Genomic DNA, 18,181 nt, shown 5'->3' with positions numbered 1-18,181 from the left:
AAGGAAGCATCTTCGATGGCAAAGAGGGTTGTGTTGGGAGAAGAAGAGAGGAAGATCTCGGGGGATATGTGGAGGAGAGTGGCGATTGCTTTGAAATTGGATTGGCGTAGAGTGTTTGAGGCGTTTAAAGCGAGAGAAGACGAAGAGAAGTTGGAAGAAGCAATGGGTACTGTGGTGTCGGAATATGGAGGTGAACGTAGAGTGCTTGAGACGGCCATGAAAGCTAAAGCTACGGAGAGGATGAAGTAGACAAAGCAATCTGATGAACAACAACCCATCACTTCAAAAGATAAACCCTAATTGCTTTCTTGGAGAAGAAGACAGTTCGTCAAAGAGGAGTTTTTCTGTTTTTAACGTTTGGGTTCAGTTTATTCCATCTTACTAATCAATCTCCTGCTTTTGTTTTCACGATATAATTTCTCTATTTCTAAAATAGTGATCAAATATATTAGCCAATTTTGGCAATTGATGCAATTTTAAAACAAAATAAACATTTCTTGTTCCATCACAAACTACTAGAAGACTCTATAACCTTTACTTTCTTGACTTCTTGGATGGTCTTTTGCTTTCAATCCTTCTCTGGGCAGCTTCAAATTCTTCTTCAGTGGGCTCTGCTTCAGCATTACCACCATACCTAGAGATGAGTGACGAAAACATTGAATCCACCTTCACTTTCCTCTCATCTCTTCGCTGCGCAATCAACATGCAAAGATCTGGCTCTGAATCCTTTGCTGACCTACAAGTAAGTATATGCAAATTGAAGCGAGGTGGTCAACAACAAGGTCAAGTTTGATTGGTGGACATAACTGAAACAGAGGCATCGATCTTACTTCTTCCTCTTCCTCTTCCTCGATGGACTGGCTAGTGGACTGGTGGGCGGTTTCGTTTCTGATATTTTCTTTGCCCATTTCTCATATGCCTTGCTTGACTTCGCTTCCCCTGAAAAGGAAATCAGTTGTATTACACAACACATTTATTAATCAGCAACCCGCCCAGGCTTACATCGATTTCAGATCAGAATCTTAACAAGACTAGAACCAAACTGGAATCAGAGAATTAGCTTGCAAATTTAGATGGATACTGATATATCTAACACACAGCTCAAGAAATATGGTGCATCTTATACACTCATACTATAACAAGAGAGGCCACAACATCAATTCTATTGTGTTATCAACATTCATAGATGTACATATAAAAGGAAAGCTCATCTTCTAACGTCAAGGATTCATGATATGAGAAGATAATCTTGCAAGACATATATGCTAGTTACAGCAAGATTAACTACCTGCTGCAATGGCTTCATCAAGAATGTCTTTGAAACGGTGTGAATCAAGCTTGGGATCTGAGCAAATCATTGAGCAGAAGAGCCTGGGAAGGGAATATACGTTATCAACTCACAACCTCAACCATATAAAAAAAAAACAAAGGAGGATGAATTACCTGTTCATTTTACCCTTAAGCTTCGTGAAGAGCTCAAGTAAGTCTTTCTTCTCTGTCTCAGATCCCCTGTAGTCTGCCTCAAACTCTTCAATATCTGCTTCGGTGACCTATATATATAAGTAGCGATATCAAAAAAAGAAGTTAGTGTAAGCAGCAGAAGTAAAAATGTGTAAAAGGTATCATGGCCTTGTGAAAGTTGCTACTACCTTCTTGAACATGGCCTTGAAGAAATCCCGCAAATTCTCAAATACGTCGCCAGAAAGATCCTAACAAGCACAGAAAATACTCAGGTTTCAGGAAATCTCAAAATACTATTACAGAAGTTAAATGGTTTGTAAGTAAAAGAGACTGCTTTATATGTTTTGAGGGATTCCACTAAAACCACCGTGATAAAAAAAAAAAGAAAGAAAGAGAGAGACTCACAGCATCATCAACAGAGCCAGTTTGATCATAGACAGCCCTTTTCTCTTCATCCCCAAGAATTGATATCACTTTTTGAAGCTGCTGGAATTTCTCTTTAGCTTCCTGTATTTGTATATATAACAACGAGCAGAACTTTCATGTAAAAGAACCCAAACAAAAAGAATCTCAAGGGTAGACCAAGAAAAAAAAAAGAGTGTTTAAGCTAACCATATCATCCGGATTTTTATCTGGGTGAAGCCTCAACGCCAACTTATGATACGCTTTTCTTATTTCCTGTGAAGTAGCTGTTCTTTCAACTCCAAGAACCTTTAAGTAAAGAGAGAGATGAGTTAGTTTCACTGTCTTTTAAAGGATTTTCTTAAAGCATTCTTTTTTTTTGGCTAATCAAAATCATTCTGATACCCAAAAAAAACCTTAATCAAATCAAACCACTAAATTCACATACAACTTATAAGAACAACAAAATAAACTTAAATTCAGACATCAAAAAAACCATAAAACCACAGGATTAAGAAAACATGAAGTTTTATGAGAAAGTAAGAAACTTGCCAAGTAGTTTCATCAGAATCACACGATACTCCCAAACCGATTACACAAAACTATATACACCTAGAGAATGCAAACTTAACGCAGACATTGTGAAACTACGATATGTGGTTAGCAAAAGGTTAATTCCCTGATATAACCCAAAAATTGAAAACCGTAATTACCTGGTAAAGACTAGTCTCAGAAGATCCCCCATCATTACCACTCTCAATCTCATCTTCCTCGTTTGTCGAAGCCCTAGATTTCTTTTTCCTACCCATCTCTCTCTCTCTCTCTCTCTCTCTCTCTCTGAACCCTAATTAGATCGATACACCCTTCGATTTTTCGTGAAGATAAGAAGAATAATAACTCGCACTAATTGATTTCGAGTAGGCGAACTTATTATTGCTCATCTCTGGGCGCCAATTTTTTCGTCTTCCCCCGCCATTGTAGATGAATCGGTTTAGTTAGTACCTTTCAGTTTTTTTTTTCGCAATTTATTCCGATTTTTACATTTAATTATTCAAAAAAATATAATAATATTAATTTTATAAAAATAAAAGAATCATGGATTCATAGATCCTTCATGGCAAAAAGACAAGTTTTACAGTAACTAAACATAACATCTTAATACACATGTTGTTTAATCCTAATTAACCTCTAATCAGCACTAACAACACACATACAGATGAATCTGTTTATGAATTACACATCTTATTCATATCTCCTCTTCTTCATTACATTCATTACCATCTTCCTTCTTCATAGACTCTTCAGTTCCTCTAACCGTCGCAATAATGTTCGTCTTCCTCCAGGTCCACGAGGACTTCCCATTCTCGGTCATATGCATCTCCTACGTTCTAGCCTACCTCGTTCACTACAAGCCTTGGCTCTCACTTACGGTCCTTTGATGACCATACGCATAGGATCACTCCAAGTCCTCGTTGTTTCAGATTCCGACACGGCTAAACAAATCCTCAAGACTCACGACTCTGATTTCGCTTCCAAGTTTGTCTTTGGTCCGAGACAGTTCAATGTTTATAAAGAATCTGAGTTCTTTAACGCACCTTATGGACCTTATTGGAGGTTTATGAAAAAGCTATGCATGACTAAACTGTTCGCGGGTTATCAGCTGGATCGATTTGTTGATATAAGAGAGGAGGAAACGTTAGCTTTACTGAGATCGCTTGTTGAGAGATCGAAGAATAAAGAGGCGTGTAATCTCGGTTTGGAGTTCACTGCTTTGACTACAAAGATCTTATCGAAGATGGTTATGGGGAAACGTTGCAGCAAAAACTCGAATCTTCCCATTGAGATCAGGAAGATAGTGAGTGACATAATGGCTTGCGCCACAAGGTTTGGATTCATGGAGCTGTTTGGACCGTTCCGGGACCTAGATGTGTTTGGGAATGGTAAGAAGCTTAGATCCTCAATTTGGCGGTACGATGCGTTGGTTGAGAAGATACTGAAGGAATATAAAAGCAATGACGAAGAAGAGAAAGATAAAGATATCATCGATATCTTGTTGGACACGTTTAATGATCCAAAAGCTGAACTCAAATTGACTATGAATCAGATCAAGTTCTTCATCCTTGTAAGCTATCTTTATCAGTTTTATTTAGCTTCTTTAGAATTAACCTTAGTAAGAATATTTGGAACATCGTTTGCAGGAGTTGTTTATGGCAAGCTTAGATACAACTTCTGCAGCTTTACAATGGACAATGACTGAGCTAATCAACCATCCGGATATCTTCACGAAGATCAGAGACGAGATCAAATCCGTTATAGGATCAACGTATCGGTTACTCAAAGAATCAGATTTGCAGAATCTTCCTTACTTACAAGCAGCTATCAAGGAGACATTGAGACTTCATCCAGTTGGACCATTACTACGCAGAGAAAGCAACGCAGACATGAAGATCAACGGGTACGATGTAAAATCCGGGACAAAGATCTTCATCAATGCTTACGGTATAATGCGCGATCCAACCACATACAATGACCCTGACAAGTTTATGCCTGAGAGGTTTCTTGTGGTGGAAGAAAATATAGAGAGAAAGATTGGTTATTATTATCAGCAATATATGTTGGAGTTAAAAGGTCAAGATGTGAATTATCTTGCGTTTGGGAGTGGAAGGCGAGGATGTCTTGGAGCTTCTCACGCTTCTCTGGTGCTGAGTCTCACAATCGGATCACTAGTGCAGTGTTTTAACTGGACGGTGAAGGGGGACAAAGACAAAATCAAGATCAAGTTACCTACAGGCTTTTCAGCTTCAGGGACTGCTGGAGGAAGTTCACTTATGTGTTCTCCTGAATTATATTTCGATCCTTTTGGACACCAAACTAAATAATTTTCTTGTGTAAAAACATCATCAGGAATTTGGAAACATATATATACTGTGCTCTGTTATATGCTCTGTTTTATGTTCTGTTTTATGTTCTGTTATATATTCTGTTTTCATAAACTTCAGACTTAATGATTTTAATAAATGTTTCAATCTTGTATTATTTATGTCAACACAAATGATGTCTATATATAGCTAAATGTGTTCTGTTTTATATTCTGTTTTATGAAATCATTATGGTTATTAAAATCATTATGTCAACACAATTCGGGTTAAACACGAATGTTTCTATGATTTTCATAAGCTCTAAATCTCACAATCAGTAATAGTACCCACCTTGATTACTACTCTAAGATCACAATGAAAACATTTTTATTGTGTCAACAGATAATGAAAGCTTAACAACGGTCAAGTACACATTCTTATAATCTTATTAATTTAGAAACCAACAGAATATAAAATATAAAATATACAATAAAACAGGATCAAAACAGAGATTATACCCTTACATAAGAGACAAAAACAGAACAAAGCCAAACAAGAGAAAATAAAGAATCTTGAAGTTGAGATTAATATTTGATACCATAAGGAGTCATAACTTGGTTCCTATCTTATAAAACCATCTTAATATCACTCTCATACACAAACAGAAATGAGAATGGTGGATTTACAATACTTCTCTGTAACCATCCTTCTATGCATTGGAATTACAGTCTTGATAAAAACCATTACTAACAGAAAACGCAACAAATTACCGCTCCCACCAAGCCCAACCGCTTTCCCGATCATCGGTCACATTCATCTTCTCGGTCCCATAGCTCACCAAGCACTCCACAAACTCTCAAACCGCTATGGACCCTTGATGTATCTCTTCATTGGCTCCATTCCTAATCTTATTGTCTCATCGGCCGAGATGGCGAATGAGATTCTCAAATCCAATGAGCTCAACTTCCTGAACCGTCCCACAATGCAAAACGTTGACTACCTTACTTATGGCTCAGCGGATTTCTTCTCAGCTCCTTACGGTCTTCACTGGAAATTCATGAAGAGAATTTGTACGATGGAGCTCTTCAGCAGCAGAGCATTAGATAGCTTTGTTTCAGTAAGAAGGGAGGAGTTAAGCAATCTTCTACTACGCATTCTGAAGAAAGCAGAAGCAGAAGAGAGTGTTAACCTCGGTGAACAGCTAAAGGAATTGACAAGCAACATCATAACGAGAATGATGTTCAGAAAAATGCAATCGGATAGTGACGGTGGTGGCAAAACAGAGGAAGTTATCAAAATGGTGGTGGAGTTGAATGAGTTAGCCGGATTTTTCAACATTTCTGAAACGTTTTGGTTCTTGAGAAGGCTTGACTTGCAAGGACTCAAGAAGAGGCTCAAGAATGCTCGAGACAAATATGACTTAATCATAGAAAGAGTAATGAAAGAGCATGAGTCTATGAAGAAGAAGGATGCAGAAGCAAAGAAGATGCTAGAAATTTTGCTCGACATATATGAAGACAAAAACGCAGAGATGAAGCTGACAAGAGAAAACATTAAGGCCTTCATCATGGTAACTGTCTTCTAATGTCTCCCTGGCAACAATCATGTTTTGATATAAATTTTTCACAAAGCCTCAAAATTAGTCTATTTGGTTGTTATGCAGAACATCTATGGGGGAGGAACAGATACATCTGCGATAACAGTAGAATGGGCTCTAGCAGAGCTGATAAACCATCCAGAGATCATGAAGAAAGCGCAACAGGAGATAGAGCAAGTGGTGGGAAACAAGAGAGTTGTTGAAGAATCAGATTTGTGCAATCTCAGTTACATACAAGCAGTGGTGAAGGAGACAATGAGATTACACCCTGGAGGACCAATATTTGTGAGAGAATCGGATAAAGAATGTGCGGTGGCTGGATTTAGAATCCCTGCGAAAACAAGAGTGATAGTTAACGTTTGGGCGATTGGAAGAGATCCAAATCAGTGGGAAGATCCATTGGAGTTTAGGCCTGAGAGATTTGAAGGGATTGAATGGAAGGTCATGAGTGAGAAGATGATGTCTTTTGGAGTTGGGAGAAGAAGCTGTCCAGGAGAAAAAATGGTGTTTAGATTTGTTCCGGTTGTTGTAGCTGTGATAATACAGTGTTTTGATCTGAAAGTGAAGGGAAGTGTGGAGATGCATGAAGGGACTGGATCATCTCTACCTAGAGCCACACCTTTGATGTGTGTTCCTGTTGCTAAAGAGTGTATACAATCATATTTACACTTGAACCGAAGGTCAACTTCTAACTAATGGTTTTAGAAGAAGAAAATGAATACGAGCAAGAAAACTTACCACTTGTGTAAAGAAACAAAGTAAATTTTACCGCATTTTATTGTAACAACTTCTGCAGCTTTACAAATCTGATAGAAACGAGTTTTTCTTTTTGTTAATTATTCACTTTGGGATGTGTTCATACACAGTTTGTTTGTAGCTAAAATTGAGAAGATGATGTCTTTTGGGAGCTTGTCCTGGAGAGAAAGTTGTGTTTAGATTCGTTCCAATCGTTGTAGCTGGCTATAATACAATATTGCTTTGAGCTGAAAGCCAAAGGGAACTGTAGAGATGATCAGATGAATGAAGGGGACTAGATCATCTCTGCTTAGAGCCACACCTTTGGTGTGTGTTCCTGTTCGTAAAGAGGCTATACACTCATTTCCCCCACTAGATACCAAATGTCAATGGTCAATTATTCTATTGAGATAGATTTTACTGCACTTTTTAAAATTTGGTCGCTAGTAAAATTGGTTGTAACATAATACAAAGCATGTGAAGAATCAAAGAGGACAATAGTNAAAAAAAAAAAAAAAAAAAAAAAAAAAAAAAAAAAAAATAGGCAAGTTGAGAATCCAATGGTAGAGCATAGAGTCAATCAATGATGAGAATGCAGCTCTCTATCATCCTCAAAAGACAAAACTACCCTCCTATGAGCTTACTAATCTAAAAACACATTTTGAAAATGTGCTATGATCAATTCATCAAATGCAAAGTTTGGTTCATGCATTTATTAATTATTCGAAATAAAAACACATTTTTTTCTAGAGACCTTTATTGATTATTCGGTACATTAGAGATAATGAAAGCTTGGTTTAACAACTTGCTTGAAACTTCACTTGCAACTAGGAAGAGGTGCACCACACAAACACTTGTTGTGATAAAAGGAAGTAGAATCAAATCTCTGGATATTCTCTCCTTTGGGGATGCGTCCACACAGTCTGTTATAGCTGACATCGAGTAACTGAAACTCAGATTTGCTCCACTCAGCCGGAATACTCCCTGTGATCCTATTGTGATTCAAGTCCAACCTAGTTAGTGACTTGGCGAGCTTAACCTTGGACAGATCAAACTCGAACATGTTTCTTGATATGTCAACGATCCATGTCGTTTTCTTAGCTCCAAACAAGATCGAAGCATCGCCTTGAAGCTTGTTCCGGGATAAATCGATCCGGTAAAAGTCAGAGTTGCCTAGTGATTTTGGTATGATACCAGAGAGCTGGTTGTGTGATAGGAAAAGGCTTGGGACTTTTCCTGAAAACGAGCCAAATGACTCTGGTATCGGACCTGATTACAAGTTTAAAGTTGAGGTTAGACAAATATACATTTTTGTTAATGAGAATAATCGATATGACTACTATAGGAAACCCAAAAAATTAATATAAAGTTGTATATTAATTCACCTGTTAACTTGTTCCTACTAAGTTCAAGATACTCGAGTTTAGGTAATGAAGAGAGAGAACTAGGTATGGAACCAGAGAGGTCATTGAAGGAAAGGTCAATGTACTCAAGATTCTTGAGCTGAGTCAGAAACTCAGGAACCGGACCGGTGAGATTCGTCCAGCTTAGTCTGAGAAAAGTGAGTTTCTTGAGCTTGGCGATAGTGGGTTGGATATGACCAGTGAGGTTTGTGAGTTTGCGGAAGATAAGGGATTCAAGATACGGTAAGTCACCGACTTCAGAGGGGATCTGACCGGAGATCTCGCCGTCTTGAATGAACAGAGAGGTAACGCGGTGGTTAACGGTAGCGTTGCCGCACTCGAGGCAGTACCAAGAGCAGCAGTCAGTTTTGGGGTCCCATGAGGCGAGGTGGTAAGGGTTGTTAAGCGATTTCTTGATTTTGAGGAGGGTGATTTTGTCATCTTTGTGACAGAGATCTTTAGCAAAAGAGGTCGTGAGGAGGAGAGTGGACGACAAAAAGAACAAGAGCAATGTCATTGTCTTAGCCATTAGAGTCTTTGTGTTTGTGTTTTGAGTTTTTACGGAAACTATGTATGGTTATAAATAGCTATGATTTGGACGGAGAGTATGGTGCAATACAGATGTATTATTCACCACGTTTTAAACAAGTTTCGGTGCAGATTTCAAAATATCCATTTTTCAAAATAAAGGACAAACAAAAAAGCTGCTGCATCCAGAAGACGTTCTCACAAAGACAGTGTTAGGATGTCTCCTTCTCCAACATTGTAATGTGCAAGTGAGTTGTTGCCTTCTTAAACCCCGGCTTTCCCACTCAACTCCAGCTTGTTTGCTATTTTCTCCTTCAAACTTGTCACGTTTTCGGACAAGGACTGCACTGTGATCTCAATGAATTTCCCATCATCGACGTTTGGAACAAAAACCTTGATCGTAGAGGGACCCTGAAGATGTATAATTGCTAGTTAGATACAACAAGTCTTACAAAAGAAAAAGAAAAAAACAAAGACGGTAAGAGTCAGTAGGAAGAACACATTACTGGATGTTGAGAAAGAAACTGGTCTTCTGGAACAAGAGTTGACCCGTCAAACGTTTGTTTCTTTGGCACTGGCTCCTCAGATCCCAGTGGAGGCTGCATGTGTGGTGGTGCGTTCTTCAGAATTGAAAGGTATCCAGGTATTCTTGGTTGCCAGTCGGTGTACTCAACTTCAACAAAATACTCAAAAGCATGCAAGTCTACTATAGACATCTCCGGTCCCTCCTCTTTCTCCCTTTCAAGCACTTTACCAAGAAGAATGAAGAAACCCTCAAGAACGGTCTCCATACTAGCACCCTTTTCCCTCTGTTTTTGGGAGCACAATAATACTCTCGTATAACCAGTAGTAAGCTGAGAGTAAAAATCGTGTCTGTATCAGTTGATAGCATAAACTGAAACATAAGTTTAAGCTCAGGTTTCATAAACACACTCTTCATCAAATCCTGCCCAAAACACATCCCAAAAACAGACACAAACTGGGCTGTGAGCTTAATAATATCAAGTTCCTTGCGTGTGATACCTTGATCAGGAAGTAATGGGAAACTGATAGGTTCTGCATCATGAGTTTGAGGTCTTAACGTCAAAACCGTGATTCTTGTTGGATCATAAAAATCAGGTAGGATATCATGCGACCACATTGGAAGCTCACCCCAGTCGTTGTACTCCATATTAACAAAATACTCAAAAGCCTGGAAATCAATCATCTCCACTCCCTACTCCCTGTTCATCCTCCTCTTTTCCAAGCACTTGAGGAAGAAGATTTAAAAATCCATCAACAAGCATCGCTGCTGTGCTAGAACCCTTCGTCGTCACCTTTTGGGAACGCAATAAGATTTTGGAATACCCAAGAACAAGTTGGCCGTAAAAATTGTGTTTGCTATCAGTCATTGACTTCTTCAGGAACAAAAAGTGAGGCTCAAGCTCAGGTTTCATAAAAACACTTTTCTCCAATTTCACCCGAAAGTAAAGACCATAAACAGCCACAAACTGGGCTGTGAGCTTAATAATATCAACCTCCTTGCGCGTGATCCCAATTGGAAGTAATGAGAACTTGGTAGGTCTTGGAGGAGGAAAAACATAGCCTACTACTGCATCTTCATTCCTTGTGCTTTCTGAACTGTTTTGCCTCAATTGCAACTCATTCTGCCCCGAAATTGACATGATTAGTGAACGGCTTCGAGATCTAAAGCTTGGAAATCTGTTTTGATTTTGGTAGATCTCTCGTAAACCTCTTTGTTTCTTAGTTATCCTCTCTTCGTTAGCTTCTTTTCTATGACTAAAACTTTCAGAATAAGCAACCCTATTTATAGACTTGAGATTCTCTAACATACAAATAGAAATATTGCTAATTACTACTTTACATTTTTTCTTATATTCCTTTTCTTCATGATTTCCTTTTGCTAGCTTAATATACTTTTTTGTACCTTAATTTTTTTCGTAGAGATTCCTTTTTCTTGCATCCACAAGCCACGTTATCATCTCAAATATGTAAATTAGGGTTTTTCCCATTTTATTTTATTTAAACCTATATGGTTTAACTTTTCAAATTGGGTATAAAACCAAACCGAATTGGGAAACCATACCAAACCGTAACTCACAAAGACTCGGTTTACATCCTTTATTCCTCTGTTTTTTTTTTCCGATTCATCCATGAAATCGAACACTTTGAAAATGTGCTATGACCTATGAATTCATCAAATTCGAGTTTTGGTTCGTTGTATTATATTAGTCAATCTAGATAAAGGATAACTTTTTTTTATTGTAATACAACGCCCTTTATTATTTCTTTCTCCTTATTTGTGAGGTTTTGAAAATGTTACTATGAACTCATCAGATGCAAGTTTGGCTGATGTTTTATTAATCAATCCGAATCAAAAATATGCAGTTGTCTATAGACATTTGGATTCTTTGGAAACGTAGAATAGAAGTGCTTGGCTTACAAGTTACAACTATCAAGAGGTGCGCCACACAAACACTTATTGTGGACATAGGAATAAGAATCAAATGACTGAAGTTTCCCTCCATTAGGTATGTGTCCACACAGTTTGTTGTAGCTAACATTGAAGAACTGAAGAGGAGTCTCAGTCCACTGAACCGGAATATTCCCTGTGATACCATTGTGGTTCAAGTCCAAGACACCAAGAGTCTTAGGTAACTCAACCTTTGAGATATCGAACTGCAACATGTTTCTTGATAAATCAATGGACCATGTCGTTTTGTTGGCTCCAAAGAACATGGAAGCATCACCTTCGAGCTTGTTCCGGGATAAATCGATCCGGTTAAAGTCGAGGTTGCCTAGTGATTTGGGTATTGGACCAGAGAGCTGGTTGTGTGATAGGCGAAGGTCAGGGACAGTTCCAGGAAACGACCCAAATGACTCTGGTATCGAACCTACAACGAAGAGATCGATCAGTAAACGAGAAACTCGATGATTGAATAAGGAGAAGACTGAAGAGAGTTCTTTTACCTGTAAGCTTGTTCCTGCTAAGTTCAAGGGCCATGATTTTAGGTAACGTAGAGAGGGAGCTAGGTATGGAACCAGAGAGATCATTGAAGGAAAGTTCCAAGAACTCAAGATTCTTGAGCTGACTTATAAAATCAGGGATTGGACCGGTCAGATTCGTCCAGCTGAGCCTAAGGTACTTGAGTTTCTTGAGTTTAGCGATGGTTGGTTGGATTTGACCGGTGAGGTTAGAGAGTTTGCGGAAGACAAGGGTCTCAAGATATGGTAAATCACCGACTTCAGGGGGGATCTGACCGGAGATCTGGCCGGAGAATATGGTTAGTGCGGTGACGCGGTGGTTAACGGTGGCGTCGCCGCACTCTAGGCAGTACCATGAGCAACAGTCGGTTTCGGGGTGCCACGAAGCCAGGTGGTAAGGGTTGTTTAGAGATTTCTTGATCTTTAGGAGGGTGTTTTTGTCATCTTTGTTACAGAGATCTTTAGACAAAGAGAGATGGTGAGGAATGTGAACAAGAACAAGAGAGAGGAAACTACTGTCGTTGTCTTATCCATGTTGTTTGGTGTTTGGTATCGGTTTTGAATTTTGATGGAAAGTATAATGATACATATATACATACTATATAGTGAGTAATATATTGACCTAGAGAGACAGATTCGATTTGATATCCGTAATAATAGCCAATACATATATGGTCAATATGTCGGCGTTGAATATGTCTGGATAATGCAGTAACGCGTTAGGCTATAACTGGTGAAAGTTACTATCTCATTGAGGCTTTAGAAGTGTGAAAGCTGAGGACAATGCCTTGACCATCTAATACAAATTCATCCAACTTCAATATGAGTTGATCTGTCGAACAAATACAAGACTTGAGAGAGAAATTTTAGACTTTCAATATTAATAAGAAAATTTGGGAAAGTGTTTATGGTCATATTCAAACGGCTATATCGAATCCGACCATTGGAAAAGATTTATCATAAACGGCTTTTTGGGGAGATGATGTGTCATCGAATAAGCGCTTAAGTGTGGGCTTAACGTATAAGAGCCCAATTAGTTTAGACTGATGGAAGCCATAAACATGTTCCGTACACCAATGAATCACACATATCTATAATAAGATAACATGATTCAATTTTCATAAATATTCGTTCTACTTTGATAAATCGTATACTGTAAATGGGAACCAAATAAAATCGAGAAAATTGGATTTTATATGACAAGTCTACCAGTAGCGATAAGTCTAACAAGTTGATGAATTTGATGGTGGGGGGAAATTTTCGACATAAACTAACACATTAATAATATAGTCATCATTACTAAAAGCATTTTTGAGACGGCAAAAGTAGTACCACTAAAGTTGGATCCTTTACAACTTGATAACTTGTGGTTCGTAGAGATTAAATTAACTAGCCTTCATAAAAAAAACCTATTTCATTTTATTTATAGTTTAAATAGTAGTAAGTAATTGTTGATAACCTTTGTCGATAAAGAACAAATGTAACTTTATGTCCAAAAAGGGTTCTTGGAATTTGTATAGAACTTATCTGGTGTTACATGGTTTTCAAGAAAATTGAACAAAATCCTGATGAGGGACCGAATGTCAAATTGTTATGGCTAATTTCTGAGCGGATATAAATCATGATTCATAAATATGCTAATCTAGAAAAATGGAGCGGGTTACGGATTTTTTTTTTTTTTTTAAAACAGAATTATCCTATGACAAATTTTGTTTGTGACAAATTGTTGTATTTTCTTTGACAACTACTATTAATCTATAATACAGAAATAGTTTTATATGCTATAGTGCGGGCATTATCATTAAAAATGACGGGATAATAAGGTAATGATGTTACTCAATCAAATAATAATCACTGTTTAGACTGCCCTTTAGCTTTTTTATTAAAAAAGAGTTGCAGACTCGAAAAAAGCTAAGTTTTAGATGCTTATTCCAATCAGACAGAAAGTCACACTAAAGATATATATGCTCACAGGGAAAAGTTTGTGTTATAAATTTTTTTCTAATATTATTATTATTAATCATCACTTAGGCACTATAGATATATTACCTACCATTAGAAAATCTGCAAATTCTTAAACATTAAGGGTACAAAATGTTTCCGAACATACTTCAATAGTTCAATGATACAATAACTACAACAATGTTAAAACGAAAATTTATATGTTGCGTTCATTATTTTCATGAGTGAAGACAAACATGTATCTATGCTTTTTGTGGATGGACTTTTTTTTTATATGAAAAGTTTGATTAGAGCATAGAGTGTGAAAGAATCTACTATTTTTACCTTCTTTCACTGCAGCAAAACTTTCTTGATTATACATAAAGATTAAAAAGACCAACAAAGAATCTGCTTCGCTATAAAAGAGAAGAATCAGCTTCCCTCTAAAAGAAGAAGAAGAAGAAAAACAGAGAGAATAAGAGTAATTTATTTTTCGTTTTGCTTTTTTCATTTGATTCCTCTCTTTTTTTTTTGTATGTGTAATAGAATTGTTTCTCATTCCTTCTCTCTCTGCCAAAACTTGATTATGCAATACTACTCTTGACTTCTTAATTTTTTCTTTGGTGCAGCAAAACAGAGAACTTCATTCAAAGAAACTTCTTCAACATCTATCTCAAGGTGCTACTAACTACAACGCATCTTTGATTTTGTACGTTAGTATATATGTACATATTGTTCTTGAAATATTTAAATAGCTCTGTTTAAATCAGGTGAGAATCTTATCACTCATCTTGTTTGAGACTGAAATAAAATTACTTAATACTAGTACTAACTATTGAGGTCTTAAATCAGTTCTAAGGAGATACATTAGTTTCTTTACATCCAAGAAACTGGTTTTGTCTACTCATTTTTTTTCTGCAACTCTGCAATTCTCAGATTTTGCTCTTCCCTGCAATTTTATGTTTCTGTTTTTGTGTGTCAGGTGCAGAACTGTAGCGTTTAGAAAAAAAGAAGTTAAAGGAGAATCTTTTGGTTCAAGTAACCTAAAACCATGGCAGCGAAAGATGGAGCTAAGAGCCAAGAAGACTATAAGCTTAAAGACATGAAACCAGAGCTTGGGGAGAGATGGCCACATGGAGGACAGCGTGGAGGAACTGGATGGATTGGTAGTGAACGAGCTGCAAGCACATACGACCTTGTTGAGCAAATGTTTTATCTCTATGTTCGTGTCGTCAAAGCCAAGGATCTTCCTCCAAACCCTGTCACGAGCAACTGTGATCCTTATGTCGAAGTGAAAATCGGAAACTACAAAGGAAAGACTAAACATTTCGAGAAAAGAACAAACCCGGAGTGGAATCAAGTTTTCGCATTTTCAAAAGACAAGGTCCAATCCTCTACAGTCGAAGTATATGTGCGTGATAAGGAGATGGTTACAAGAGATGAATACATTGGGAAGGTTGTGTTTGATATGCGTGAGGTTCCTACAAGAGTTCCTCCTGATAGTCCACTTGCACCACAGTGGTACAGATTAGAAGATCGACGAGGTGAGAGTAAGAAGAGAGGAGAGGTTATGGTAGCGGTTTGGCTTGGAACGCAAGCTGATGAAGCGTTTCCTGATGCTTGGCACTCGGATGCTTCCTCAGTTCAAGGAGAAGGTGTCCAAAGCGTAAGGTCTAAGGTCTATGTATCCCCCAAATTGTGGTATTTGCGGGTTAATGTCATTGAGGCTCAAGATGTTGAGCCTAGCGACAGGAGCCAACCGCCTCAAGCTTTTGTTAAGGTTCAGGTTGGGAACCAGATTCTGAAAACAAAGTTATGTCCTAACAAGACAACGAGTCCGATGTGGAACGAAGACCTTGTTTTTGTAGCTGCAGAGCCATTTGAAGAACAATTCTTCTTGACGGTCGAAAACAAAGTGTCATCAGCTAAAGATGAAGTCATGGGGAGACTGATCTCACCTTTGAACGTTTTTGAGAAAAGACTAGACCACAGAGCTGTTCATTCCAAATGGTACAACCTCGAAAAATTCGGATTTGGGGCATTGGAAGGAGACAAGAGACACGAGCTCAAGTTCTCAAGCCGAATCCACCTACGAGTTTGCCTTGAAGGCGGTTACCATGTAATGGACGAATCAACTCTGTACATCAGTGACGTAAAGCCTACGGCAAGGCAACTGTGGAAGCAACCTATTGGCATCCTTGAAGTAGGAATCTTGAGTGCTCAAGGGCTTTCTCCCATGAAAACAAAAGACGGTAAAGCCACAACAGATCCGTATTGTGTTGCCAAGTACGGACAAAAATGGGTGAGAACAAGAACCATCATTGAGAGCTATAACCCTAAATGGAATGAGCAATACACATGGGAAGTACATGATCCTTGTACAGTCATCACACTTGGAGTTTTCGATAACTGTCACCTTGGAGGGAGCGAGAAGTCAAACAATGGAGCCAAAGTGGATGCCAGAATCGGGAAGGTAAGGATACGGTTATCGACTCTAGAGGCTGATAGAATCTACACTCACTCCTACCCTCTTCTTGTTCTACAAACAAAAGGGTTAAAGAAAATGGGAGAAGTGCAACTAGCTGTGAGATTCACTTGTCTATCTCTGGCTCACATGATCTATCTTTATGGACATCCTCTGCTTCCAAAGATGCATTATCTCCATCCATTCACTGTGAACCAACTAGACAGTCTTAGATACCAAGCAATGAGCATTGTTGCAGCGCGGTTATCTCGAGCAGAACCTCCTTTAAGGAAAGAGATAGTAGAGTACATGCTCGATGTTGATTCACACATGTGGAGTATGAGGAGAAGCAAAGCTAACTTCTTCAGGATAGTCTCTGTGTTTTCAGGCTTGCTTGCTATGAGCAAATGGCTAGGAGACGTCTGCTACTGGAAGAATCCGTTGACAACGATCTTGTTCCACATTCTCTTCTTTATACTGATTTGTTATCCGGAGCTGATACTCCCAACCACGTTCCTCTACATGTTCTTGATAGGGCTTTGGAGTTTCCGGTTCAGGCCGCGTCATCCTCCACATATGGACACAAAGCTCTCTTGGGCAGAAGCGGCTAGCCCCGATGAGCTGGACGAGGAATTCGATACTTTCCCTACTTCAAAGGGACAAGATGTTGTAAAGATGAGGTATGATAGGTTAAGAAGCGTTGCTGGTCGGATCCAGATGGTTATTGGAGATATTGCAACGCAAGGGGAGAGGTTTCAAGCACTGTTGAGTTGGAGAGATCCGCGTGCGACTTGCTTGTTTGTGATATTTTGTCTTTTCGCCGCAATGATCTTGTACGTGACGCCATTCAAGATCGTAGCTCTCGTGGGCGGGATGTTCTGGATGAGGCATCCCAAGTTCAGAAGTAAGATGCCTTCTGCTCCAAGTAATTTCTTCAGGAAATTACCTTCGAAAGCAGATTGTATGCTTTGAATGGTACAAACTTCTTTGTGGCTTCAGGTCTTCTCTCTGTTCGTGTAAGTTGTGTGTGTGAGTTTTTTTTTGTTTTTGTTTTTTCGTGTTTGTGCGGCTACTCTGTTTTATTATTATTTTACTCATAATTCGTATCGTACTGTGTTGTTGGGTTTTTGACTAAAACCCTAGAACTAATGGGCTTAGTTATTATGGGCTATTTGTAATCTTTATCTATTTTGAATTAAAAAAAAAAAATTTACAGCCGAAAAACAATTGTCATCCAAAAATTAACATTTGTATACAAATCTATATTATCTGGTGCTGGTGGTGTGTAGTTAGAAAATACTTTGTCCAAAATAATTTGTTTTTTCTTTTTTAAAAAAAAATAGAAACTGGCAGAGCTATATCAATCTCGTTTTTTGTGATGTAAAAATAAATTCTGGTTTTAGTTTGACCATAGTGTAATAATAATGTTACAAAAAAATGAAAAATATTTATTAAGTGAGAAAAAGACTGGAAAACACTGGTGTGTGTGACAGCAAAGAAATGAAAAAGTGAAGAAGAGAGGAGAGGGGGTGGCGTTGAACCCAAAGCAAAACGATACTGATCCCAAGTCCCTGATCGTATCGTACAAAACTCACCATTTGTCACCTTCCTCACTGGTCAATGCTTTAATTTGACCTAACAAGTTACAAGTCCCTCTCTCTTGCATGCAGTTGCAATTTTTGCCAGCATTCTTTTCTTTCAATTCTCTTTCATATTCTTGGTATATCTATATGTCCTTGTGTTTGAAACTGATCAGATCAAAGTTTTTGGTTTTTTTTTTCATCTTGCGCAAGGAAGACTTAAAGGT

The 18,181-nt window shown here is 38.2% G+C and overlaps 5 protein-coding genes and 2 pseudogenes across 8 annotated transcripts in view; 3 read left to right on the top strand and 4 right to left on the bottom strand.

Annotated features, from left to right (window-relative positions):
• The window catches only part of LOC104772146 (fasciclin-like arabinogalactan protein 21), a 2,189-nt gene extending 1,911 nt beyond the window's left edge, over positions 1-278 (bottom strand). Inside the window, exon 1 of the mRNA XM_010496791.1 lies at positions 134-278. Within this exon, the coding sequence (XP_010495093.1) occupies positions 134-278 (145 nt within the window). The remainder of the gene's footprint in view (positions 1-133) is intronic.
• On the bottom strand, positions 395-2,872 carry LOC104768893 (chaperone protein dnaJ 6-like). Its single transcript, XM_010492974.2, has 8 exons — positions 2,577-2,872; positions 2,074-2,172; positions 1,867-1,968; positions 1,650-1,709; positions 1,444-1,550; positions 1,289-1,371; positions 831-939; positions 395-736 (listed from the first exon to the last, which is right to left on the bottom strand). The coding sequence occupies exons 1-8, from the start codon at positions 2,670-2,672 to the stop codon at positions 535-537; spliced, it is 858 nt and encodes a 285-aa protein (XP_010491276.1). The 5' UTR covers positions 2,673-2,872; the 3' UTR covers positions 395-534.
• LOC104768892 (beta-amyrin 24-hydroxylase-like) lies at positions 3,090-4,779 on the top strand. The gene is made up of 2 exons (XM_010492973.1): positions 3,090-3,985; positions 4,062-4,779. The coding sequence occupies exons 1-2, from the start codon at positions 3,092-3,094 to the stop codon at positions 4,740-4,742; spliced, it is 1,575 nt and encodes a 524-aa protein (XP_010491275.1). The 5' UTR covers positions 3,090-3,091; the 3' UTR covers positions 4,743-4,779.
• On the top strand, positions 5,231-7,325 carry LOC104768891 (annotated as a pseudogene).
• On the bottom strand, positions 7,736-9,002 carry LOC104768890 (polygalacturonase inhibitor 2). The gene is made up of 2 exons (XM_010492971.1): positions 8,439-9,002; positions 7,736-8,322 (listed from the first exon to the last, which is right to left on the bottom strand). Exons 1-2 carry the CDS (start codon positions 8,983-8,985, stop codon positions 7,871-7,873), a joined length of 999 nt encoding a protein of 332 aa, XP_010491273.1. The 5' UTR covers positions 8,986-9,002; the 3' UTR covers positions 7,736-7,870.
• On the bottom strand, positions 11,318-12,508 carry LOC104772145 (annotated as a pseudogene).
• Positions 14,451-18,181, top strand: part of LOC104768889 (FT-interacting protein 1-like) — a 9,432-nt gene continuing 5,701 nt past the window's right edge. The window contains exons 1-2 of one of the 4 annotated variants that reach the window (XM_019241619.1): positions 14,451-14,588; positions 14,893-16,250. In XM_019241619.1, the coding sequence (XP_019097164.1) occupies positions 14,962-16,250 (1,289 nt within the window). In that variant the 5' untranslated portion in view covers positions 14,451-14,588; positions 14,893-14,961. Of the gene's footprint in view, positions 14,681-14,892; positions 17,599-18,181 lie in introns of those variants that run through there. The other 3 variants (XM_010492970.2, XM_010492967.2, XM_010492968.2) reach the window with 3 other exon arrangements.

This window comes from Camelina sativa, chromosome 20, assembly GCF_000633955.1.
Source record: "Camelina sativa cultivar DH55 chromosome 20, Cs, whole genome shotgun sequence".
Lineage (NCBI taxonomy): Eukaryota > Viridiplantae > Streptophyta > Magnoliopsida > Brassicales > Brassicaceae > Camelina > Camelina sativa.
The sequence above is the reverse complement of the archived record's forward strand: the minus strand, read 5'-3'. Positions and strand labels throughout refer to the sequence as shown.

Bases quoted from the DNA above. Each gene is read 5' to 3' on its own strand.
- LOC104768893 (XM_010492974.2), bottom strand. From the start codon at position 2,672: ATGGGTAGGAAAAAGAAATCTAGGGCTTCGACAAACGAGGAAGATGAG. The intron at 1,551-1,649 runs GTAGTAGCAACT...TTATATATATAG, and splicing joins TCAAGGCCATGTTCAAGAAG to GTCACCGAAGCAGATATTGA. The intron at 940-1,288 runs GTAGTTAATCTT...TTTCCTTTTCAG, and splicing joins TGATGAAGCCATTGCAGCAG to GGGAAGCGAAGTCAAGCAAG.
- LOC104768892 (XM_010492973.1), top strand. From the start codon at position 3,092: ATGAATTACACATCTTATTCATATCTCCTCTTCTTCATTACATTCATT. The intron at 3,986-4,061 runs GTAAGCTATCTT...CATCGTTTGCAG, and splicing joins AGATCAAGTTCTTCATCCTT to GAGTTGTTTATGGCAAGCTT.
- LOC104768890 (XM_010492971.1), bottom strand. From the start codon at position 8,985: ATGGCTAAGACAATGACATTGCTCTTGTTCTTTTTGTCGTCCACTCTC. The intron at 8,323-8,438 runs GTGAATTAATAT...ACTTGTAATCAG, and splicing joins TAGTAGGAACAAGTTAACAG to GTCCGATACCAGAGTCATTT.